Source organism: Plecotus auritus (genome assembly GCF_963455305.1).
Source record: "Plecotus auritus genome assembly, chromosome: 9".
NCBI classification, from domain to species: domain Eukaryota; kingdom Metazoa; phylum Chordata; class Mammalia; order Chiroptera; family Vespertilionidae; genus Plecotus; species Plecotus auritus.
This window is the reverse complement of record NC_137783.1, coordinates 41390903-41418206: the sequence shown is the minus strand read 5'-3', so window position 1 is coordinate 41418206 and position 27304 is coordinate 41390903. Positions and strand designations below refer to the sequence as shown.

At 39.1% G+C, this 27304-nt stretch overlaps 1 protein-coding gene across 3 annotated transcripts in view; it reads left to right on the top strand.

Annotated features, from left to right (window-relative positions):
* Positions 1–27304, top strand: part of CTNNA3 (catenin alpha 3) — a 1399627-nt gene that overhangs the window by 1021129 nt on the left and 351194 nt on the right. For all 3 annotated transcript variants that reach the window (XM_080687956.1, XM_080687955.1, XM_080687954.1), the window contains exon 12: positions 5370–5570. In XM_080687956.1, the coding sequence (XP_080544082.1) occupies positions 5370–5570 (201 nt within the window). The remainder of the gene's footprint in view (positions 1–5369; positions 5571–27304) is intronic.

The following is a 27304-nucleotide window of genomic DNA, read 5'->3' as shown; positions in this document are numbered from 1 at the left end:
GCTGGCAGGGGTGTTAGTGAGGGGCGGCCAAACGACTGAACAGCAGGCTGCATGGGGCAACCAGGCCCATAGAGGGGCAGTTGGGGGTGACCAGGCCAGTGGGTAGAGAGTTTGGGGTGACTAGGCCGGCAGGGGCTGCAGTTGGGGGTGACCAGGCCAGTGGGGGACAGTTAGGGGCAATCAGGCAGGCAGGCAGGTGAGCAGTTAGGAGCCAGTGGTCCCGGATTGTGAGAGGGATGTCTGACTGCCAGTTTAGGACATCCCCCGAGGGGTCCCGGATTGGAGAGGGTGCAGGCTGGGCTGAGGGGATCCCCCACCATGCATGAATTTTGTGCATTGGGCCTCTAGTAATATTATAACTATGTATGGTATCAGATGAGTATTAGACTTATCAGTGTGATCACTTTGTAAGGTATATAAATATCTAATCACTATGTTGTACTAGTATACCTGAAATTAACATATGTCAATTTCAACTGAAAAAATTTAATCAATTATCTTAACTCTCTGAGCTCATATATAATCGATAGCTAACCTTTAATCTTGCCAATTTAAGAAACTCAGCCTCTTTTGGCTTATAACTCAGTACCTTTAGAAAAAATAGCTTTGGCTGGATTTTATTTCTTTTCTACTTTTCCTGAGACTAAGTCTAGCTCTAATTGTGGAAAACTAAAAAATTAAGAAAAGGATCACAGAAAATAAAACTTAAGGTATTTCAAATCTCATTGTGTTAGTACTTGCTACAGTGACCAAAGTTGGAGTTACTCAGAGAAGTTTGCAACAAATGAAATATCTTTCACTCAAGATCAATATGTCTCCCTGTTTATTATTATTTTCAACATAAAAAAATCACCCTTTGCATTTCAGAATAGCTATAAAGTGATTGATAGAGATTGCTAGTAGTTAGCAATTCTTTGCTCTTAAAATAATGCACTTTAGGATTTTCAGTAACACCGGGACACCCCACCACACACCCCAAATCAAATATTAACTCACACTCTAAACCTATTAATAGAGACAAGTCTTCAATCAGTTCTTCAAAGCATGTAATATTCTAAATGTGCTTATTCTATAATAACATTTTCTCTCATTTTAAAAATGATGTTATTGTTGAATCCAAATGCATCTACAGTTGAGAAAAAAATAATTTGGAGGTAGAGCTTCTAATAATTTTTGCTACATCTGTCTAATAAGTTATCCTAGTCCAGTGGTCGGCAAACTGTGGCTCGCGAGCCACATGTGGCTCTTTGGCCCCTTGAGTGCGGCTCTTCCACAAAATACCATGGCCTGGGCGAGTCTATTTTGAAGAAGTGGCGCTAGAAGAAGTTTAAGTTTAAAAAATTTGGCTCTCAAAAGAAATTTCAATCGTTGTACTGTTGATATTTGGCTTTGTTGACTAATGAGTTTGCCGACCACTGTCCTAGTCCATCAGCAAAGTCTTAAGAGATACACCAGTAAGGAGTTTTATACAAGGTATTTGGTGTTTTATTTATTTTTTCCCCTTAGAGGTGTAAGGTTATACAAGGAGGCATAAAAACTCAAGCTATCATGAAGGACTTTTTACTACCTAAATTCACTAGAAATATGAGTAGCAAAGAAATACTTGTTTTTAGGAAATTCGTTTAATGTTTAATTATTGTGCATATGTGGGAGATGCCCAACATTTTTATTTTCTTTTTCTGGCACTCTATGTTTAGAATTTTGTGCAAATAATTGTTGCTGGCATTTTTTTTAAACATTCAGGATAATAGGAAAGTGTCACAATCATGGAAACTTTGCAAACTTTCCTAATACTTTTGTGCTATATTTAATCTTAGTAATTCCAAAGATCATTTAGTCATCATCTCCAACATTCTCAATATATCTGCTTATGACAAAGTCTGGTTATATGCTTCTTGCCACACATTTCATCTACTATTTTTTCATACTGTGTATGTTCCTGTAGGACTTTTATTTCTGTAGCTCACCTTGCCTACAGAATGCTTCCACATGATTAATTAACACTCTGGCTGCTGGTTGTGTTGCTCAGTCTGAAGCAATAACTACACACACTTCTGTAAGACCAATATAAAAAGAACAAAAACCCTTGCTATGTTTTTATTCTCTTGTTCAAATAACAAAATAAATTGCTGAGCATGTATGTAATTTTTTCTATAGAAGAGGTAAATAATCAATCTATGGTTATTGAATATTCTTTGTATCCATTTTCCTGTGTAAAATTCACCAGAAAAAAGAATAGTTTGTGACAGATATGATTTCACCTTTAATTAAACAGAAATTACATAGTTTATAAGACAATTAATCTTCAAAGAATGAGCATTGTGGTGTCCCCCTCCCCCCCCCCAGTATCTTTTCACTTTTATAGGACTGAGCAAAAATAACTCTGCAACCTAAAATTAAGCACCTTAATTTATGGTTAACCAATGTTGTACTTATTTTTAAAAAAAACAACAACTTACCAACATACTTGGGAAATAACAGCTTCTTAATGTGTCATTAAAATGCACATCTGTGGACTTTTAAAAAACTCGTGATTGTTATGCTTCCCACATTTAAACTTGTACTTCAGTTCCAGGGGAAATATGATGGTAATGATACCCAGGCACTTTCTGTTGAGAAGGGATCCTGCCTGGATTTATTATATGCTTTAATGACACATTCATAACTGAATGCTGCTGATTAGGTTAAATTAGAGTGAATTTATAACAATGGTTTTCAGTGTTTAATCTTTTTCAAGCAAATGACCTGGCTGTCCTTGCTATGGGTCAAGTTGACTATCTAAGGTCACAGAAATGTGTCTACTTATGTACATAACCCATGATTTAGGATGTAGACAAAATAATTTATTGTTCTCAGATGTGTCTTATTAGAGGAATTCATTCATTCAACATTCTTGTTAATTTAACAGATACCATGTATTGTATTGGAGCAGTGGTTCTCAACCTTTCTAATGCTGTGACCCTTTAATACAGTTCCTCATGTTGTGGTGACCCCCAACCATAAAATTATTTTCGTTGCTACTTCATAACTATAATTTTGTACTGTTATGAATCGTAATGTAAATGTCTGTGTTTTCTGATGGTCTTCGGCGGCCCTGCTCGCGGTTCTCAACCTGTGGGTCTAATAATTAGAGACTAGATAGGCTACTCCAAGTAACAAGATAAAGTTACTGTACTCCTATATATTCCATAGTATACTAGAGAGATATTTTCACGAGTATATCATTAAAACATGAAAAAAAAATCTAATGGAAACATATAGACTGTGTCATGGGAATCCCAAACAACTTGGAACAAAATTTGTCTTGTAAGTCAGCATGAATTTTCTGAGGAAGGAACATTTTACTAGTATTTTGAAAGAATAGTAAAAGTTGAAGAATCAGACCAGATCAAAAGGGATTGACAGTTGTGATATTATGATTTATAATAGAAAATATATATTTGGTATTCATCCCATTTTGGATACAGAGCTTGTAAAATCCTTGGACTTTGCTAAGTGCTGAGAGCCTTGAGGTTTCTTTTCTTATGTTAATTAGATGACAGTGGACTGAGGATGGGGGCCTGTTGCCTGAAGAACCAACCATGGAGAGGTGGAGAGGAGGGAGCTGGAGGTTGAATTAATCCTATCTATGTAGTGAAGCCTCCACAGGGGAAAAAAGACTGTATTCAGAGAGCTTCTGTGTTGGGGAACACATGGAGATGTGGGGAGAGTGGTGTGCCTAGAGAGGGCGTGGAAACTCCATATTCTCTCCTTATACTTTGGCCTATGCATCTTCCATCTGACTGTTCCTGAGTTATAAAAGTTAAATCTAATGAGTAAAATGTTTCTCTGTGAGATGCTTTAACAAGTTAGTAAAACCCAAGGAGGGAGTGATGGGAATCTCTGATTTATCGCTAGACCGTCAGAAGTATAGGTAAACAAACTGGGCTTGGGACTGGGGTCTGAAGGAAAGGGTGGAGGAGAAATCTTGTGGAAGCTGATGCTGTCTCTGGTAGAGAGTGTCAGGACTGAGTTGAATTGTAGGACACCCAGGTGAAGTCCAGAAAATTGCTTGTTGGAGTTTGGAACCCCCCCACCCCGCCCCCGCCACCACACACACACACACACACACACACACACACACACACACACACAGAAACTGGGTCCAAGAAAGAAAAAGAATAGTCTTTCTAGGTCAAGACTCTAATATGCCCACAGGAACAGAGGCATTTAAGAACATGGTGGACTTGGGAAATCGTAAAATAAATATGACTGACGCATAAGAGGCCTAGAGAGGAATGATAGTCATCAGGGCTCAGAAAGTCACCAGGGACCATATTATTTGGTCTTTTGGATTTTATGCTCTACCCATTACAAGAATAGTATGATGCCGCAAAGAAATAGCTTTGTGAATGCCTGTCCTCTGGGGGAAGGGTGGAAGTTAACAATATGGTCTGAAATTAGAAAGGCCTGTTTGTTGTAGTTGTTTTCTAGTATGTTTTTAAGTAATAGAGTCCTTGAGGATTTTGAGTGGGGATTCATTTGAATATGCTAAGAGCCAAACACTAATTCTTTTTAATATTCTTTTAATTTCTTACAAATATTGCCCAGACTTGATGATATTCCCCATATTTGCTCAGTTTCTCTCATTAGTTTTATTGGGAGCATTAATCATTTTATAGACCAAGAAGTAGTCTGCTGTCTTCATGCCCTAATCATGCAAAGAGGGAAGGAGCAGTGGAGGTCAGGAGACACTCTTCAGAGTGGGCAACTTTCTCAGAGATTCTCTTGCTTCAAGTCAATCTTTTCAAAGCCCCCTTTTTACCTAAGTGTTTTCACAGACTTAGTGAGGTTGCTGCTTTACAATTTAAAAATTATATATTTCATATGTTTGTTATTTATTAATTTTAAGATTTCTGTAATTGTGTTAAATTTCATTGTACATCAATGAAGATAAGTTGAATAGAACTCCATAGTTTTATTTTTTTTATATATTTAGGACAACTGAAAATTTTAAAGAGTTTTATAAACTCTATAGTGTTGCTTTAATCAGAATTAAGTATTCTATTATTATACATTTTATTTTTTTTTAATCTAGAAACTCCTTAATTTCCACCTACAAAGCACTCAAGTCTAAAATCTAATCTACTGGAACTAGAACCTAAAATAATATATAATCTATAAAAATTGCTGATAAGAATGTAAAATTCTGTATTTTACAAATTTTGCTGTTAAAGAGATAGGAGCAAAATTATGTCTGTATTTTTCCTTCCTGATTGTCCCTGTCCTCCAACATGCATCACATCTGAAGTCAGAAGTTAAATTATAATATGCTAGATTTGTGTGATTAAAAAATACTGACAAAATTATTTTGATCTGTTTACTTACAGAGAGCCACATCTTAGAAGATGTCAACAAATGTATCATAGCCCTGAGAGACCAGGATGCTGACAATTTAGACCGAGCTGCCGGTGCTGTCAGAGGACGGGCAGCAAGAGTGGCTCACATTGTCACAGGCGAGATGGACAGTTACGAGCCAGGCGCTTACACCGAAGGTGTGATGAGAAATGTTAACTTCCTTACAAATACTGGTAAGTCCCAGTCATCAATATTAGCTGTACTGGTCCTGATATTTGAATCTACGCAGTTACCAATTATTCATACACATGAATAGAAGCCTCAGCCTGTGTTGTTTGCTTTGAAATAGATTGCTCTACTGTCTCATAGGCGCTTGCATCCTGTGGTTTGAAAATTATTTCTGAGAAGTAAATGTGGTTACTGGGGAAAAAAACAGGCCATAACCACTTATGAATGTTTATTAATGCCAGAGTTGTTAGGAGATATATTTAGGCCAGATGTGATACGTTTATAATCGTTTTCAAACCCTCTTTTGGCTACCTCATCGGTACCCCCGGGTTTTTGTTTACATTACTCAAACAGAGCAAGCTTGTCCTAGGTTTCCAGAGAAATGCTCTCTATCTTCACTTTTTTCTTTCACATAATCTTCTTTGATTGGTTAAGAAAAATGGAATCAGGATTTTGTTTGGGTTGTAGCATTCATTTTTTTTAATCACTCAGCAAAATGGCATTCTTAGATTAGCACTACTATTAACATTTCTCCAAGAAGCTTACAGAAGCATTTGAAGTAATATAGATTTAGAAACAATGGATATAATTGTTATGAAGGCAATTAACTATTTTTGTAAGTCATCATGGCAAAAATTTCTCCTGTGAAAACTCCTTCTGATTGGTAAAGTCCCCATGTTGAATTTTTCTTATTAATTACCTCTTAACTCTAGGGTAATGTTGCACCCATGATTCCTATAACATTTGAGATTTCATATTTAAACTAGAGGCCTGGTGCACGAATTCATGCATGGATGGAGTCCCTGGCAGGCGATCAGGGCCATTGGGACCGCGGGAGGTTGGCTGGGAGGAGGGGCCACAGGAGGTTGGGGACAGGGGCTGTGGGAGGTTCCGATCGGGGCCATGGGGGCTGGCTGGCTGGTGGGGGGGAGCACAGGAGCTTGGCCATCCATGGTAGGTTGGCTGTGGGAATGCACTGACCACCAGGAGGTGGCTCCTGCATTGAGCATCTGCCCATGGTGGTCAGTGCACGTCATAGTGACCGGTTGGCTGGTCATTCGGTTGTTCGGTCGCTTAGGCTTTTATATATGTAGATCGTTGGTCCTACTTAGAGAATTGTTCTTTAAGACATGCAAAGGGTATATTACATTTGAAAACTATGTACATTGTGTAGTAAAAGGGATGGGAGGGATGAGAATGGGTAATTTTGGAGGGGGTGGGGGCTGGGAGGAAGATGCACCTTGAAATGAATGAACTAGGAGAAACATATCAAGAGTTGAATAACCTTCTTTGGGACTACTTCTTAAGAGGTATACCACAAGGTAAGCTTTGCAACATTTGTAGAGAACTGATTAGTGTTAGTCTTTTCTTTGCATGTTGATGCAGAAAATTATTCATGACTCTTGGCACATAATTTTCTGGTTATCTTTTAAAAATATTATAAAATAATAAAACACTGAAGATATGCTAAGGAAAGATGAAGGATGTGCATTTGAAACACTTCATGTTATATATCTATATCAATGCCATACAAGGCACTGGTGTTGCAAATACAGCACATGGTAATTGCTTTAGCAATGAGATGATTGTGTAATGGGAGTTCAGCATCACTTCTATAAACTAAATTTAACTAATTCTTTCTTGTTGGTCAAAATCAAGTATAGAATTACCTGATTTTTGCCCCTTCTGAGAATGAAATTATAATTAAAAGAAAAAAAAAAGTATGGTTGTATCAGGGGTTCTTTTTTCAGCCAAGTGAAAGTTTCTTGCAGGGAGTTGAGTCAGTAAGGTCTACCAGGATTTTACCTATATCTTTCTCTGTCTCAGTTTGTAATCTTATTAGTAACATTTTGTGAACACACTCCTGTAGTCACAATGTCTGTAGGAGGTACCAAGTGTATAGTTGTATTCTCCATAGGATTGAGTCTGTATCTGCTACATGCAAAGAAGTGGAAACAAAATCCTAAAGTGTCCAGAATGTGAAGTGTGCTGTGAGAACACTCTCTTCAAAGTCAATTCTTATGATCTGAAATCAGAAAATTATTTATACATTTCATTACAAGCTTGTCGATATCACTATGATTTATAATGACCTTACAAAATAACTAACCAATATGGCCACATTATCACTCAATCAGAAGAAAGAGAAGTATTATTCCCTCTGATTACTTGCATGTAACTTCAATTAAAATTCCCCTGGTAAATTGTGTCCTGTTCCAGAAATATCATAAATATAGAATAATCCTGAGGTAAGGAGTAAGGGTATTCTGTATAAGTCACACCTTATTATTAATATAGAAATATAGTTTTATGACTTTCCAATTTTTGTCATTTTAATTTTCAGATAATTTTTGGCTTATATTTGAAGAAAACTTCTCTTTTTTGTTTTATATGTCTTTCTCCAAACACCTTTCCTTGAAATTTATCAAAAGCACACCTCACTAAAGGGAATTCTGAGCAATAAAGTAGATGAAAATGCTAATTAGATCAGTTTGATCTTAAACAAAGCCTCAGTGTTTTTCTCTCCCAGAGAGATAATGTCTAGGAAACATGCTTCCAACTATCCTATTCTATTCTCCACAATTAAGTAACAGAAGATGTTCATCTTTGTTCACATCTGCTTAACACTTGGACTTATTATTTATAAATAGGCTTAAATTAAGTAATTAAAATGCTGTGTTTTGAAGCCTTAACAGTTCACATTTTAGCAACTGAATGGTCTATATGTGTAGACTATTTTTCTTTTTCTCTTATCCAATTTTCAGGTCTTAACGTTTTGTCTTACCCCTGCTTCCTGAAAATAACTTAATAAGGAGCTGTTGTGAACTTGTTTTACTACTGAGACCTCCTTATCTTTGCAAAATTTGTCAGAAAGTACTGCCATCAATGGTGAAAACGGAGCCTTACTTATCTAAACCACCAGGAATATTTTTGGAATATTGCACCTTAGATTTTAATCAGATTTTGTGGCTCATTAGCACATTTTCAAAATGATAATCTTCTAAGAGTTTTCTCAGCATTAGGAAGCAGAGTTGCCCTGTTACATTTCAGGAATTTTTATTGTTCATAAATCATTACAGTTGGTTTTAAGTGAAATGTAGGCAACATCTGGAATGCTGCATTTCATTCAGACAGAAGCATAATATTGTAACCTCCACGTGAAATTCTCTATTCCGCCTAATTCTTTTCTGATACTAAGCTCTTCCACCTGTTAGGAACTCCTGATAGGAGAGAGAGAATATATTGGCTTTTTTGTTAAATAACAAACCTTGATTGCAGCATGAAGGCTTAGATGCTGCATTTTTCCCCTACCCCAGAAGCTGTATTCTTTTTTTTTTTTTTAATATATCTTTATTGATTTCAGAGAGGAAGGGAGAGGGACAGAGAGATAGAAACATCAATGATGAGAGGATCATTGATTGGCTGCCTCCTGCACATCCCCTACTGGGGATCAAGCCCGCAACGCAGGCATGTGCCCTTGACTGGAATCGAGCCCGGGACCCTTCAGTCTACAGGTCAATGCTCTATCCACTGAGCCAAACCAAGTAGGACTAGAAGCTATATTCTTAACATCAATTTCAGGTTTTGTCTCATTAGGTTGGGGAAAAACCTAAACCAGTGGTTGGCAAACCGCAGCTCGCGAGCCACATGCGGCCCTTTGGCCCCTTGAGTGTGGCTCTTCCACAACATACCATGGCCTGGGCGAGTCTATTTTGAAGAAGTGGCGATAGAAGAAGTTTAAGTTTAAAAAAATTTGGCTCTCAAAAGAAATTTCAATCGTTGTACTGTTGATATTTGGCTCTGTTGACTAATGAGTTTGCCAACCACTGACCTAAACCAATAGTGGACTCACATAATATTTTCTTGTGAGTGATTTATAGACTATCAAATTCAGAAATTAGCAGGCATAAAAGCATCTGTTGCAAACCTCCAAACCCCACCTGGTTTCAATGTCAGCCAGGCTTGTGGACCAAAACAGAACACACACATAAAGAAACCTGACCAAGACTTCCTGGTTGCATCCACCATTGGCAGCTGGTAGTAGTGGCAAATAAAAGGTCATTCATCAAGTGCTCATTTAGGCCCATCTGGAAAGTATATACCCAGAATCCTCTTCCTATCAGGTAGAGAAGAGTCATATAGTTGTATTTTTTTTTAAAGGCAAATGAGACTGTTGAAAAAAATTTAGAGCCAATACATATATTTTAAAATTTGTTGTAAAATTTTTCTGCAACCAGTTTAAACAACAGATAATAGAAATTTAAGATGAATTTCATTTAAAAATCATTTTTAAAACTGTAATAGTCAATAATTCCAATCAATTCTCTTTCACTTATTATTTTTGTCATACAAATATTCTGAATTTTATAGCCTGGGGAAAGCATACTACTTTCTTTATGTTGCATCTCTATTCTGTAATCTTAAATGGCTATAGGATAAGCCACACAGGCTTTACGGTAATTCTAGCAGTCTTTGCTCTCTACAGTCCAGCAGAGGTTGCAAATGAGTGGTTCACATACTAGATATTAGTCAGCATGACTCAAATAATGTTTATTTATCCAGTTTTGTCCAGCATAATTCCATGTTTTGTCATAAGAATTAAATTTACACACACACACACATAAAAATCGAGAGCAGTGGCGTATTCTAACCAATGGGAAGGTCTGGCAACACTAGGGCAGAGTTCACTGTGGAACTGGCTGGAGCTTAGTGATGTCTTCCTTTTTGTTGAGCCTGCGCCATAGCTTTCTTCCACTCCCTCTCAGTAAATGCCCAGTCCGCTTCGCTCATTTAACTTACCTGCCTGAACTTGGAAGGCATTTCAATTCACCTAGACATGCATTTCTAACTTTTTCCCTAGAATGAGCCAAAGGCACCTTCTACTCCATCCAAATTGATGCTTTCACAGTCTCATGGACATGCCAAGATAATTTCTGAATTGTTCGTGCTTTACCTATCATTTTGAATATCCTTACCCCTTATTTCTCACATCAAATTTTAACCATCTTTTCGGAAACAAACTGTATTCCATGTCCTCTAGAACCCCTTCTTCACCTCCGCTGGCAGTAGTGGATTCTTTCCAGTCTCATGCACCATATAGATTTTTAAAGGACTTGCCAGTGAGTTACATCATTCCAGGCAATGGCAGTTGAACTCTTTAGATATATTTATATGGAAAAGTCTTTTCTTTCAAACTATAATATAACCTATAGGAGAAAAGAAAATGTATTATTTCTCTTCCCATATCTCCCAGAGCCTACCACAGTGTCTTGCACGTGCTAGATTAAAACAAAACAAAACAGCTCTTGAATTAAGCCCATGTGTCTAGCCTCATTCTATTCCAGTAGTGTAATGACTTTTCTTCTCCACTGCCCCACTAAGATTATAATTATTCTCCAGTACTCTCTCAAATGCCACCACCTTTGTAAAGGAGCTTCTGATTCCCTTTCAGTTAGAATTAATTGCTCCTTTACCTGTGTTACCATAGATGAGCTTGTCCCGTAGTTAATGCCTCATTCACTTTGCCTTTTATCATAATCATCCATTTACATACAAGTTTCCTCCATTAGACTATAGTGTCCTTAGAGGCACACAGCACATGTTATTTATTTTTACATTTATCAGTAGCATTTTATACATGGTAGAGGTGTCCAAGTCCTTCTACCAAGTTAAAATTTACTACAAGGTTATACTGTGACACATTCTAATACAGTTAAAGCAAGAAAACAAGTTATCATCCCAGTTCAGGAAAAAAACACAAAAAGCAAAACACAAAACAGCTCTCTTCGTCAAAGCCTGGGGCAGAGAGAAGATTGGGGGAGTCATTCATTACTGTCCAGAGTTTGATAGTAGCCACTTCAGAAAACTTGGGGTCAGATTCTTAAAACGTTCTTTCGCAAGCTTTTGAACAAGAGATCATGACTTCTGTGTATTTAGTTACTTACAAGAACCATCCTTGAACTTCAGCTGGTGACAGATCCCACTGAACCTAATATCACTAATGCTTCCAGCAAATCCCTGCCAGGACAGCAACCATGCCTTCTAATATGGACCTTCGTTGGCAGACTTCCCTGACCTGGTAGTAGGCTGAGACAGGCCTCTGAATTATGTGCATTCTTACTTTTGGAGTCATGTCTATCTGACACCCTTTAACACAGTCAGAAAGTGTTATCAAGATACTTTTGTCTACAGATTACTAGGCTAACCTGGTTAGCCAAGTGACTTCATGTTGGTGATGTGGCAAACAAAAGTTAAATGACAACTCAGCCTCTTGAAAAAAGAATATGATCCCTTGGCCTCAGAAGTGCTTCTGTTGCCACCGCAATTTGGGACCTTGAACTAACATTGTGAGCTGAAGAAAGCAGCTGTTAGAACTTGTGAGTGGAAAACCCAATTTCTCTTTGTAATACCACAGACTACTACCTTTTAAAAATCATAGTGTTTGCATTGCCATCGGAAAACATAAGTGGCTATTCAAGGATAGAGGGGTCAGAGGTTCTGAGGTCTTAAGCAGTTTTACATCCTTCTCAGCCATCCTGAATGCTATGGCTGGTATCAATGTTTCAACAGCCTCAATAACCCTCTAAAACACATCCGTATTCCATAGCACAGTTATTCGGAACCTCTGAGCTATGCTGTTATCAACTGAGTAATCCAACAAGTAAGCCTTTTAATAATAGCATTACTGTAAAATATTTTTTAATTTAAGTTCTTTATTGTTTAAAGTACTATGTATGTCTCCTTTTCCCCCCATTGATCTCACCCCAGCTGCTCTCACCCCCCAGCACATGCCCTCAACCCCCTACTGTCTGTGTCCATTGGTTATGTTTATATGCATGCATACAAGTCCTTTGGTTGATCTCTTATCCTCCCCCTTCTCACCCTCCCCTGCCTTCCCTCTGAGGTCTGACAGTCTGTTTGATGCTTCTGTATCTCTGGCTCTATTTTTGTTCATCAGTTTATGTTGTTCATTATATTCCACAAATAAGTGAGATCATGTAATACTTATCTTTCTCTGACTGGCATATTTCGCTTAGCATAATGTTCTCTAGGTCCCTCCATGCTGTCGTGAATGGTAAGAGTTCATTCTTTTTTTTTACAGCAGTGTAGTATTCCATTGTGTAGATGTACCACAGCTTTTTAATCCACTCATCTGCTAATAGGCACTTAGGCTGTTTCCAAATCTTAGCTCTTGTAAATTGTGCTGCTATTCTATCTTGAAAATCAAATTTATTAAACTAATGAAATAACCCCCTTCAGTTGTTACAAGTATCTATTTCATGTATTAATAGCCCTTAGTTGTAAAGACCATTAATTTTACTTTTTTAGAGATCTTTGTAGATGGCCTAGAACAGTGGTTGGTAAACTCATTAGTCAACAGAGCCAAATATCAACAGTACAACAATTGAAATTTCTTTTGAGAGTGAAATTTTTTAAACTTAAACTTCTTCTAATGCCACTTCTTCAAAATAGACTCGCCCAGAGAAACCAAGATGGCGGCATAGGTAAGCACCTAAACTGCTGCCTCGCACAACAATTTCAAAACTACAACTAAAAGACAGAACAGACACCATCCAGAACCACAGGAAAGCTGGCTGAGTGAAAATTCTACAACTAGAAGGAAAGAGAAAAGCTCACAGAGAATTGGAGATATGGCAAAGGGTCTTTGTGCGCACAGAGGGAAGGGCGGCTGAGAGCCTGGCTGACTTTCTCTGGCGGAAGGGGAAAGGAAGCCCCCGACAGCACTGAACCCCAGTTCTGACTGCACTGAACCCCAGTCCCGGGCGAAACCCCGTGGACCCAGGCTCATACAGAGGGAGTCTGGACTGTCAGGTCAAGAGAAAGGCACGCGGAGACTCGGAGACCCAGGGGAGACCCGGGGGAGCCCCGGTGGTGCGTGCCAGTGTGCACAAAGGCTGTAGAGGTTGCCACAGGCTTTCCCTAGTGGAAGGGAGTCAGAAGCTCCTGACTGCACTGAGCTCCAGTTCTGACTGCACTGAACCCCAGTTCCAGGCGAGCCCCTGGGGACCCACGCTCTTGTGGGGGGAAGCTGGACTCTCGGGTGGAGACTCGGGAGCTGGGGAAGGCAGAGGTCTGAAGGCGCGCGCGTGCAAGGGCAAGGCTGACTGGAAGCCAAGACTGTCTGCTCCTCCCTCAGACCCCACCCCATCCAAGCTGAGCACAGAGGCTATTGCAATTTGGCAAGTCTAATCCTATAATCCTGTCTTCAGCACTGAACTTCTCCCAGCGTAGACACAGCTGATCCTTACAGCCAACTGGCCTGGAGGTCAATTCCTCCCAGTGATACCAACAACAATTAAGACTTAACTACAACAAGGCTGTACACACAGTCCACAAAGGGGTGCACCAAGAGTGTCCACCTCAGGTTAACTGGGGAGGCCAACCCACTGGGCCATATAGGAAACCTAGCACACAAATCTACCCTACCAACTCAGGGAAGCAGTGAAAATGCGGCGTCAAAGAAACAGATCACAAACGAAAGAAATGGAGGAAAACAAACGACTGGATATAGAATTCAAAACCACGGTTATAAGGCTTTTCAAGAATATCCTAGAAAAGGCCGATAAATATAACGAGACCCTCGAAGATATGAAAAAGGACCAACTAGAAATTAAACATACACTGACTGAAATAAAAAATATTATACAGAGACCCAACAACAGACTAGAGGAACACAAAAATCAAGTCAAAGAATTGAAATAAAAAGAAGCAAAAAACACTCAACCGAAAAAGCAAAAAGCAAAAAAAAATCCAAAAAGTTGAAGATAGTGTAAGAAGCCTTTGGGACAACTTCAAGCGTACCAACATCAGAATTATGGGGGTGCCAGAAGAAGAGAGAGAGCAAGATACTGGAAACCTATTTGAAGAAATAATGACTGAAAACTTCCCCCGCCTGGTGAAAGAAATAGACTTACAAGTCCAGGAAGCGCACAGAACCCCAAACAAAAGGAATCCAAAGAGGACCACACCAAGACACATCATAATTAAAATGCCAAGGGCAAAAGACAAAGAGAGAATCTTAAAAGCAGCAAGAGAAAAACAGTTAATTACCTACAAGGGAGCACCCATACGATTGTCAGCTGATTTCTCAACAGAAACTATGCAGGCCAGAAGGGAGTGGCAAGAAATTTTCAAAGTGATGAATAGCAAGAACCTACAACCAAGATTACTCTGCCTAGCAAAGCTATCATTCAGAATTGAAGGGCAGATAAAGAGCTTCACAGATAAGAAAAAGCTAAAGGAGTTCATCACCACCAAACCAGTATTATATGAAATGCTGGAAGGTATTCTTAAAGAAGAGGAAGAAGAAAAAAGTAAAGATAAAAATTATGAACAACAAATACATATCTATCAACAAGTGAACCTAAAAATCAAGTGAACTAAAAACCTGAGGAACAGAATAATCTGGTGAATATAATAGAATCAGGGGCATAGAAAGGGAGTGGACTGATAATTCTCAGGGGGAAAGGGGTATGGGGGGGTTCAGGAAGAGACTGGACAAAAATCATACACCTATGGATGAGGACAGTGGGGGGGAGGTAAGCGCAGAAGGTGGGGTGGGAACCGGGTGGAGGGGAGCTATGGGGGGAAAAAGGAGAAACAATTGTAATAATCTGAATAAAGATTTATTAAAAAAAAAAAATAGACTCGCCCAGGCCATGGTATTTTGTGGAAGAGCCACACTCAAGAAGCCAAAGAGCCGCATGTGGCTAGCGAGCCACAGTTTGCCGACCACTGGCCTAGAAAGTCTGCTTGTATATTTATTGATGTGAGCTGGTAAAACTTTTATATACTAGTACTCATCTGTAAAACTAAATTTGAAGTTCAGGTCCCTGAGTCTAGAAAATAAACTGGGGTGGTGCCTCTCTCAGATTTTTCTCTCTTCTGCCTTTGGAGAGAGCATAAAGCATGTGAGGTTGAGTGTATCAGATTTCATTTCCTCTGGTGTTAACTGGTAAAGACAGCAGAGACTAATTGACAACCGTTTTAGACATTTCATCTCCAGACTCTCCTTCCTATCTCTCTTCTCTGTCAATTTTGATGGGATTTCTCAAATGCAGTCCTGGTGGGGTGGAAGGGGATCCAATGGATATGATGACCATGTCAAGTTTCTAAGATAAGAATAGGTGTAATAAGTGAAGAAATAAGCATTTCTCAGGTGAATAGTACCTATAGCTGTTGCCCCAATAAAGCAATGTTGAATTATACTATCAGACTTTGTGGATATGAAAGTAAATGCTGAAAGTACATATATCATCATAAAGAGAACAACAAATTAGTAGGCCAACATTTTATTTATTTATTTATTTATTTATTTATTTATTTATTTATTTTTATTGATTTCAGAAAGAAAGGGAGAGGGAGAGAGAGATAGAAACATCAATGATGAGAGAGAATCATTGATCGGCCACCTCCTACACACCCTACACTGGGGATCAAGCCCACAACCCAGGCATGTGCCCCAACCAGGAATCAAACCATGACCTCCTGGCTCATAGATCGACGTTCAACCACTGAGCTCTGCCAGCCAGGCAATAGGCCAACATTTTCAAATGAAGGTATTATCTACAAGCTTTATGAATACATGCAAAAATTTTCTTGAATCAAGTCAATAAGTTCTTTATCACAATTGGATGCATTAAAGATTATTTAACCTCTTGGAGAAAACTATAAACTTGGAAAATTTATAAATGTAGATATCACAAGATATTAAATAAAGGAAGATTGTTTAATGGAAGGAGTAAAGAATATTTTAAACTAGAGGCCCGGTGCACAAAATTCGTGCGTGGGGGGGGGTGTCCCTCAGCCCAGCCTGCTCCCTGGCCAGTCCAATTGCCCCTAACTGCCCTCCCCTGCCAGTCTGGTTGCCCCTAACTGTCCTCCCCTGCAGGCCTGGTTGCCCCCAACTGCCCTCCCCTGCAGGCCTGGGTCCCCCCCAAATGTCCTCCCCTGCAGGCCTGGCCCCCCCAACTCTCCTCCTCTGCAGGCCTGACCCCCCCCAATTGCCCTCCCCTGCAGGCCTGGCCTCCCTCAACTGCCCTCCCCTGCAGGCCTGGGTCCCCCCCAATTGCCCTCCCTTACTGGCCTGGTCTCCCCCAACTGCCCACAACTGCCCTCCCCTCTGGCCATCTTATGGCGGCCATCTTGTGTCCACATGGGGGCAGCTATCTTTGATCACATGGAGACGGCCATCTTGTGTCTTGGAGTGATGGTCAATTTGCATATTACTCTTTTATTAGACAGGATGATGGCCATACTTGAGAGAACAATGCTGTGGACAGAGTAAGTGGAATAAAGGAATAGTTATAAACAGTGATCTGGTGTCCAGTTTAACCAGTTCAGTGAGAGTAAAGCTAATTCAAGAAAAGCCAGAGAGCCCTGGCCAGGTGGCTTGCTGGTTACAGCATTATTCTGTACACCAAAAGGCTGCAGGTTCCATTGCCAGTCAGGGCATCTTGGGTTGTAAGTTCGATCCCCAGTTAGGGCACATATGGCAAGCAACATCTATCTCTCACATAGGTGTTTCTCTCTCTCTCTGTCTCTCTTCCTCTCTCTAAAAAACATAGCCTTGGGTGAGGATTAAAAAAAAAAAAGAAAAAACTGACATTTTAAGCAATTGGAAAGTCTTTCCCACCATGTGCCCATACTTATTTCTGTTGACATATATTTTCATTTCACATATTACATTTTCTAGCTCATGGTAATTTACAATTTATTCTTTCATCAATAACAAAAGAAAGTATTACTGTTTAACAATACTGCACATCAGGCTAAGAACCTGGGAATAATTTTCTTCTGAAATGTATTAGTAACCCAGTAATATCTTAGAAAATGTCATATTTTCTGGTGATCATCCACCATTTAATTTTACTGTCTGCCAAAATCTGTAGCAGTTAAAGTTAAGTGAACAATTTATATTATAAAATTTCTCTGCTGATATAGGGATTTTTTAAAAGGTGTCATTTATTATAAACACTGTTGGCAGTATTTCTTTAAGATTCCAGATATTCTAAAGTGTATGTTAATTGTAGGGGATAGTTATTTAAGAAAGGTTATGCACATTTCTTTACCACTTGTCTCAAAATCCTACTGTGACTAAAAAAGGAATTAGGACATTGACTGGTAAAAAACAAAATTATTTTTGAGGGAAGAAGCAGTAAGTTAAAATGCTGTACTCCACTTACCATCTCTTCTACTTATTCTGCCTTCTACCAACTACTGTATTCGAATAGTTGTTGTTTCTTCATTATTAGTGTCCATTAATGTAATCATTCTATGTTCACAATTACAATAAAATAACTTTGAGTCCAGGGACTAACATGATTTTCCCCCTTTCTTATTTATTTAAAAAATTAGTAAGAAGGCAGATGGAGATATGTCTACCCCATTGTAGTTTAACATCCCTTTAAAATAATAATAAAAGGACACAAAGGGGAATAATAAACCCATAATAGCAAATGTATAGGTTTGGGTTCATCAAAAAATAATAAAAGATAATCCAAAAATGGCCACTGAAAATACAGATGAAAGAGAGCAGCCAGTGCCTCAACCTAGAATAGGCACAAGCAGAGGCCATTGAGGAAGTGAGGGTTCCACCCTGCCTGATGTTAACTTATCAGCAGGCAACACTGGATTCTAGAAATCTATGAAGCAATAGCTTCACATTCAGTGACTGTGGAATACCTTAGTCATCTAAAATGTGTGGCAAAATGAAAACCTTTGTGTGTGCATAATAACTCAGAACATTATAGCTGCACAAGCTCTTTTAGAGAAATGACTTGACAATATACTCAAAGCAAGAAAGGAAAACAACAGAAATAATAAGGCATGGAAAACTGAAATTGTAAATCTAACTCAAGAATGTAATGAATTAAATGACAAGATGACAGATCATAATGGGTGGAGAAAATGATTGATCCAAATTAGAGCCAAAAGTCTAATTTGGATCAAGAAAAAGTAATTTCTAAAAGGAGCCTGTATATGTTCAGACAAAGAGAATCATTCAATTAGTCACATAATAAAGAGAGTGATTCCCTGTCCTCTCTAAAGGTACTAGTATACATGTCCCATCCAGCAGGCTTAGAATATCATGAATGTAACTATGTAATCTTAAATCTTTAAAGAAGTCTGATCGTATTCTTATCACCTTATGCTTAACTATTTATATTTGTTTATTATCTGTTTGTCATGTCTTCTGTCATTATTAAGAAACCAGATTTCGCCCTAGCTGGTTTGGCTCAGTGGATAGAGTGCTAGCCTGTGGACGCGAGGGTGCTGGGTTCAATTCTGGTCAAGGCCACATGCCGGGGCTGCCTGCTCGATCCCCAGTAGGGGGCATGCAGGAGGCAGCCAATCAATGATTCTCTCTCATCATTGATGTTTCTATCTCTCCCTTCCTCTCTGAAATAAATAAAAATATATTTAAAAAAAGAAACCAGACTTCATGTCATAGGGTAAACATTATTTATTATGCCTATTATGAATACATAGCTGTATAGTTTATATATGTATAAATTACATGTACACACAGATACATGTTTATATCCAAAAATAATAATTATATATTTTTATCATACCATTAGAATAGTTATATATGTATAATAACACATGCTATATTATATGTAAAATCATCAATTTAATTTTTTGTGTGTTTAGTTGTTATTGGATAAAATAGAATTATCTTACAGCATGACTGGGGCACATCTATGCTTATTTCCATAGGTGTATGAAGGCTAGTAATTTATAATATATTGTCTAGTTTGAAATACCCCTAGGGCCAGCTTGTCTACATTGTTTAAGGGTATATAGACTGATGGCTTATACCTGTTTAACTAGTTACCATACCTTGACTTTGGCTATATGACCAGTGGGGCATAAAAGCCCCCTGGAATGTCTGGCCTGAACTCTCCTAGTTTCTTGTGTATATCTTAATGGCTCATAACCCAGAGATCAAGTGCAGACTGTGTGAGTAAGGGAAGACTGTGGGTGACCCAGCACATCTCCCAGGCCCTCCTGTTGTCTTGCTCATTCTTTGTCCTGCTTTGCTTCATTTGTTATCTTCAATAAGTTTTATGTGAGTACATTCTATAGAATTTTGCTAACCTTTTTAATTATCCAACCTTGTGTAATTATTGTGGATACCAAGACAATCACACATGCACACACTCCCGCACACCCACTGGCACGTCTACCTTAACCATATAGAATAAGGCAAGTGGTTACATATATTTTGTTTTTAAGTGCCCCCCCCTTTTTTTTCTTGAAGGTCCTCAGTAAGCTTTCATAAATGGACATTGTGCCCCCAGAATTGCTGGTTCAGGTTTGTTTGTTTGTTTGTTTGTTTGTTTGTTTGTTTTTCCTCAGAGATCTTTCCAAGCTCTGTAACCTTAGTGGCTAAACTTTCATTCTATTTGCAATAACTTACACAATACATTTCAGTAATGAGTGGGCAAACCTTTCTTATCAGTACTGACTCAGCCTTTTATGGCCTGTTTCCTCCCATAGTGTAATCTGTTCACTAAATTATCATTTCATTACCCAGCCTTCTTACAAACCCAGAACTATAACAAAGCTTATCCTCTCTATATTAGTTATCTACTGCTATATAACAAATTACTCTGAAATTTGGCAAATTAAGACAACACACATTGATTGTCTCATGGTTTCTGAGAGTGAGAAATCTGGGAGCAGTTTAGCTGGGTGGCTCCGGCTCAGGGTCTCGCACGAGGGTGTAATCAAGCTGTGGCCAGGGATGTGCTCAGCCAAATCCCAACCAGGATCTGCTTCCAAGCTCATTCATATGATTATTGGCAGGAGGCTCCAGTTTCTTGCCACATGGGCCTCTCCATATGCTGCCTGAGTTTTCTCACAATAAGGCACCTGCTTTCCTCAGAGTGAGCAATCCCAGCAAAGGAGAGGGTGAGAGAGAGAGAGAGAGAGAGAGCCTAGGATGGAAGACGATATTTTTGTATAACATAACTTCTGAAGGGGTATGCCATTATTTTTTGCTATATTCAGTTTGTTATAAGGGAGTTGCTAATTTCTATAGGTCACTAAGTTACTTAAAAATAGGGTATGAGTATCAGGAGATAAATTCATTGGGCCATTTTATAGACTATGTACCATAATTTCTAAATGTCTTACGTTCTGGATGTTAACGTAAAAAACCATTGAAACCTGTAAAGAATTTTTGTGAGTTTATTTGAGCCAAACTGTTGACATATGCTGGGAAGCAGAACCTCAACGAATTGAGATAATGCTCCGGAGAATGGCCGGTTACATTTGTATTTATACATTGCCATCAAAGGAGGGACATCGGTGGGTTACATGAAATTCATTGGTGATAGATTAAGGAGGTGGGATAAAGCAAAGCAGTGGGAAACCCCTGGGATTGGATAAAAAGTAAAATGATGGACACATACTTAGGTGAGTGCAGGAACAATCAACATGATTAATGAAGGAATTTGTGATATCTGTCCTGGCACCCACCACATTTGGTTGTGCCCCAGGGGCTCCAGAAAAAGGGAAGTTACAAGTTACCCAGACATCTCACAGATATGTTATCTTAGAGGCAAAAGGCAAATGGGCTCAGTAAAGATCTAACTGCCCACCATAACTCTGTTTAGTTAAAGTTTAATTTCAGACCATCCTTTCTGGTTACTTTAGGTCTCTGAGTTTGCAATACTGCCATGCAGGCCTTCCCTGAACTTGTCAGGTCAGCATGTGGCCCCTTTCGTCCACATGGATATGCTCAGTCTGTTTCCATGTCCCAAAATAGAATATATATTTCAGAGAGGAATGGAAAGGGGAAGAGAGAGAGAAAGAGAGAGAGGGAAAGAGAGAGGGAAAGAGAGAGAGAAAGAGAGAGAGAGAGAGAGAGAGAGAGAGAGAGAGAGAGAGAGAGAGAGAGAAAGCAATGACAGAGAATCATTGGTTGACTGCCTCCTGCACACCCCTGACTTGGGATCGAGACCACAACCTGGGCATGTGCCCTGACTAGGAATGGAATAATGACCTCCTGGTTCATAGGTTGATGCTCAAATGCTGAGCCATGCCTGCTGGGCAATAAATTTTTTAAAAAATAAATCTTTATTGTTTAGATTATTACAGATGTTCCTCTTTTTTTCCCCCATAGCTCCCCTCCACCTGATTCCCCACCCCACCCCATGCCCTTACCCCCTGCCACTGTCTTCATCCATAGGTGTAAGATTTTTGTCCAGTCTCTTCTAGCACCCCCCACTCCCCTTTGCCCCCGAGAATTGTCAGTCCACTCCCTTTCTATGCCCCTGATTCTATTATACTCATCAGTTTATTCTGTTCTTCAGATTTTTTATTCACTTGATTTTTAGGTTCACTTGTTGATAGGCATGTGTTTGTTGTCATTTTGTTGTTCATAATTTTTATCTTTACCTTTTTCTTCTTCCTCTTCTTAAAGAATACCTTTCAGCATTTCATATAATACTGGTTTGGTGGTGATGAACTCCTTTAGCTTTTTCTTGTCTGTGAAGCTCTTTATCCGACCTTCAATTCTGAATGATAGCTTTGCTGGGTAGAGTAATCTTGGTTGTAGGTTCTTGCTATTCATCACTTTGAATATTTCTTGCAACTCCCTTCTGGCCTGCATAGTTTCTGTTGAGAAATCAGCTGACAGTAGTATGGGTACTCTCTTGTAGGTAACTAACTGTTTTTCTCTTGCTGCTTTCAAGATTCTCTCTTTGTCTTTTGCTCTTGGCATTTTAATTATGATGTGTCTTGGTGTGGTCCTCTTTGGATTCCACTTGTTTGGGGTTCTCTGCGCTTCCTGGACTTGTAAGTCTATTTCTTTCACCAGGTAGGGAAAGTTTTCTGTGATTATTTATTCTAATAGGTTTTCAATATTTTGCTCTCTCTCTTCTTCTGGCACCCCAATAATTTGGATGTTGGTATGCTTAAAGTTGTCCCAGAGGCTCCTTACACTATCTTCATATTTTTGGATTCTTTTTTCTTTTTGTTTTTCTGGTTGGGTGTTTTTTGTTTCCTCATATTTCAAATCTTTGGTTTGATTCTTGGGGTCCTTTGGTCTACTGTTGAATTTCTGTATATTCTTTATTTCAGACAGTGTATGCTTAATTTCTGACTGGTCCTTTTCCATTTTTTTGGCATTCTCATTAACAGCCTTAAAGGTCTCACTAAGTTCCTCAGAGGTATTTATAAGATTCTTGAGTAACCTTATAAATGTGGTTCTGAACTCTATGTCCAGTAATTTGCTTTCCTCCATTTCTTTCATTCGTGACATGTTTCTTTGTCTGCGCATTTTGGCTGCTTCCCTGTGTTTATGGGGTGATTTTCTGTGGTAGGTGACCTATAGGGCCCAGTGGTTCAGCCTCCCCTATCACCTGAGGTGGACACTCTTGGTGCACCCCTTTGTGGGCTGAGTGCAAAGTCTTGTTGTAGTTAAGCCTTGATTGCTGTTGGTACATTGGGAATTGACCTCCAGTCCAATTGGCTGTGAGGACCCACTGTGTCTATAATGGAAGAACTGCTGTGCTGGAGACATCCTTATGGGGCAGGACTTGTTTAGTGGGGCTTTGGTGCTCACTGAGTCTGCCTCTTGAATGTGTCACTTATGGATGTGAGTAGTTGAAATCTGGTGTCATCTCACACTGACCACTAGGTACACTGGCTTCTGGGTCTCCAATGGGTGCAGGTCAGCTACTGTCTGAGGCCACCCAGCAGGAGCTACAGCGAGATCTGCAGATTTCTCCTCTTTGCTTGGGGTTTGGATGTTTTGGAACTGTCTGACCAGAGCTGCAGTTTGTTAGGTTAAGCTGTGATAGGGCAGGCCATTTATATGCAAAAGCCACTGCGCAGAGTTTGGGTGGGTTTGTAAATTGTGCGGGGCGGGGTTTCAGGGAATCACTAGGGCGTGGCAAACAGCGATGGCTGCCAGTCAGCTGTCTCTGCATCTCTGAGTTTCCGCGTCCCCGCGTCCCACACCCCAGCACAGTAAACAATGATTCCTGCGCGCACCTCTGCAAGAAAGCCACCCTCACTTTCTGACCCAATGGCAGACAGCCCAACTTCTCCCCGTAGGAGTCTGGGTCCCCAGAGTCTCACCAGAAACTGGAGTTCAGAGTAATCAGGAGCTTGTGTCTCCCTTTGGGTTGAAAAAAACAGCGCATCCAGTCGCCAGCCGCCAGCCCAATTCGCGCGCCTCTGTACCTCAGCTTTTCCGCGCTTGTGCATGTCTCAATGCTCTTTTTCCTTTCCTTCTAGTTGTAGAACTTCTACTCAGCCAGCTTTCCCGTGGTTCTGGGTGATAGACATTTTGTCTTTTAGTTGTAGTTTTGGTGTGGTTGTGAGAGGCAGCACGTACAGGTGTATACCTTATGCCGCCATCTTGGTTTTTGTAAATTTTACTTTTCAATTACAGTTTGTGTTCAGTATTATTTTGTATTAGTTTAAGGTGTACAATACAGTTCATGACAGTGAGTAGACAATCACATACTTTATAAAGTCCACCCCCTCTGCCGCCAGTATTCCCAGTACCCACCGGGCACCATACATAGTTATTACAATATTATTGACCTTATTTCCTATGCTGTACTTTACATCCTGCGACTATTTTTAACTACTAATTTGTACTTCTCAATCCCTTTACCTTTTCACCCAATCTTCTAACCTCCCTCCCCCTCACAACCATCAGTCTATTCTCTGTATTTATGAGTCTGTTTCAATTTTGTTTGTTCATTTTGTTCTTTAGATTCCACATATAAGTGAAATCATATGGTATTTGTCTTTCTCTGACATTTCACATAATACCCTTGAGGTCCATATGAAACGCGGAAATTAAACTGAAACGCATGATTTTCCTCTGAGTAGGATGCAAAGGTGGCTTCCTTCCCTGGTCCTTGTCCACGTGGATTCGAAGAATGAAGCCATGGACAAAAGGTGGTAGAGGAAAAGGTGGAAATTTATTGGGAAATAAGCACAGACTCCCACATGGGGTTGGGGAGAGACCCACTAAGTCCCTCTTTCCTAAGGTTTTTAAAGGTTGGTTCTTTGTGTCCTGATATCCCATCTGATTGATCACTATAGCAGCTTCAGAGCTCAAACCCATGTGGGGTCCCCCTATTTTTCTCCCCCTCCTGTGGTAGAATTCTCTATTCCCTGTGAAACTCTATTTTTCTCCTCCCTTTTGTTTTTCTACTCCCTGTGATTTTCCCCTTATCTTCTGTGAATGGGTGTCTTCCTCTCCCTTTAGGCTGTGGCGCCTTTAGTTCTTTGTGAATATATGCTTTTTGGAAGCTCCCAGGCCCCCCAGCTTTGCAGTTCTACCCCATGGACCCTTATTTCTAACACTCCCTAAACCTGCCTATTTTACCCCTAAAAACTCCTTTCACATACATGCAGCCACAAATGATATCATTCCTTTTTTGTGGTCAAGTAATATTTCATTGTATATATGTACCACAGCCTTTTTATCCAGTCATCTATTGATGGGCACTTGGCTTGCTTCCATATCTTGGCTATTGTAAATAATGCTGCAATGAATGTAGAGGTGCATATATTTTTTGAATTAATGTTTTGATTTTGTTCATATATATGCCCAGAAGTGGAATTGCTGGGGCATAAGGCAGTTCCAATTTTAATTTTTCAAGGAACCTCCATATTGTTTTCCATAGTGGTTGCACCAATATACATCCTTACCAACAGTGCATGAGGGTACCCTTTTCTTCACATCCTCACCAACATTTGTTATTTGTTGATTTATTGACGATAGCCATTCTTACAGGTGTGGTTTTAATTAGCATTTCTCAGGTGATTAGTGACATTGAGCATTTTTTCATTTTAAACTATATATTTTTGTGTGCTTATATCTCTCAATGTCTCCCTGCATTCTGGTCTAATATCTAAATTAGAAATATAGAAAGGACCTGGCCAGTGTGGCTCTGTGGTTGATCATTGACCTATGAAGCAGAAGATCACGGTTTGATTCCCAATCAGGACATATGCCCAGGTTGCAGGTTTAATTCCCCCATGGGGGGTGTGCAGGAGACAGTCGATCAATGATTCTCTCTCATCATTGATGTTTCTCTCTCCCTTCCTCTCTAAAATCAATAAAAATATGTTTTAAAAAATATAGAAAGAGATCTAGCATACAGTAGACACTGAATAAATATATAATAAATAGATGAATAAATAATATATTGCACAGCTCATTTGGGGCCTTATTAAATATAATTGATTGACAGAACAATGTGAAAAAAGGAATCCTCTCAATGACTAATTCATGCTAGTTGGTTTTATTGTCTTAGAAACATTTGGGGACAAGTTCAAAATGTTATTTTAAATATCACTTTATGAGACATGCTTAGGTGTAAAAGTATTGAATAGAGAATTTTAAAATCCAAAGTTCATTACTTAGGTTTGCTATAGTACAATTATGAAAGTCTCTTAATCTATATGGGCCCCATTTCCTAAACTGTTAAAAAAGGGGTGAACTAGATCTCCAGTGTTCCTAAGCATATCCTTTAACTTATCTTTTTTAAATCTAAGTGTGATTTGTCTGCAATCTAGACTAATAGTTTTACTATATCTGATTGCAAATTTTCAATATCCTAAATACATTTTAATCCTGATAAACTTTATTTCCAAAATTGCTTTCACTCCCAGAGATGTATTTTTTATCTTTATTGCTGAAAGTATTACAGATGTCTCCTTTTTTAAAATCCCCAGTGGCCCCCTCCCCTCACCTACTCCTCTCAACCTCCAGGCCTTCATCACACTATTGTCTGTGTTTGTGGGTAATGCACATATGCATACAAGTTCATTAATCTCTACCCACCTTCACACCCCTTCCTTCCCTCTGAGATTTATCAATCTGTTCCATGCTTCTATGTCTCTGGATCTATTTTGTTCATCAGTTTATTTTGTTCATTAGATTCTACACATGCATGAGATCATGTAATACTTGTCATTCTCTAATTGGCTTATTTCACTTAGCATCATACTCTCCAGGTCTCTCCATGTTGTCTCAAAGTTGTCTCTTTTTACTGTCACATAGTATTCCATGGTGTAAATGTATCACAGCTTTTTTTATCCACTCATCTATTGATGAGCACTTTGGTTGTTTCTAGATCTTAACTATTGTAAATTGCACTGCTATGAATATAGGGGTGCATATATTCTTTCTGCTTGGTGTTTTGGGTTTCTTAGGAAATATTCCTAGAAGTGGGATTACTAGGTCAAAAGGCAGTTCCATATTAAATTTTTTGAGGAAACTCCATACTGTTCTCCATAGTGACCTGCACCAGTCTGCATTCCCACCAGGAGTGTACTAGGGTTTCCTTTTCTCTACATCCTGGCCCATTCTTGTCATTTGTTGATTTGTTGATAGTAGCTATTCTGACAGGTGTAAGGGAATACCTCTTTGTTGTTTTAATTTGCATCTCTCTGATAATTAGTGACTTTGAATATTTTTTCATATGTCTCTTGGCCAACTGAATGTCCACTTTGGAGAAGCGTTGTCTATTTAGGTCCTTTGCCCATTTTTAAATTAAATTGTTTATTTTTTCAATTTTGTTTTTTATTCTATAATTTTATCAGTTTGTATCTTTTTCCACATTAAATTTATTTTGAAGAGAAAAGCATTTTTAAAATTCTAATTATAAGCAGCACGTGATATAGCAAAAGATTTTTGTTTAATCTTTAGCAGGTCAGCTTAATTCTAGTTTTG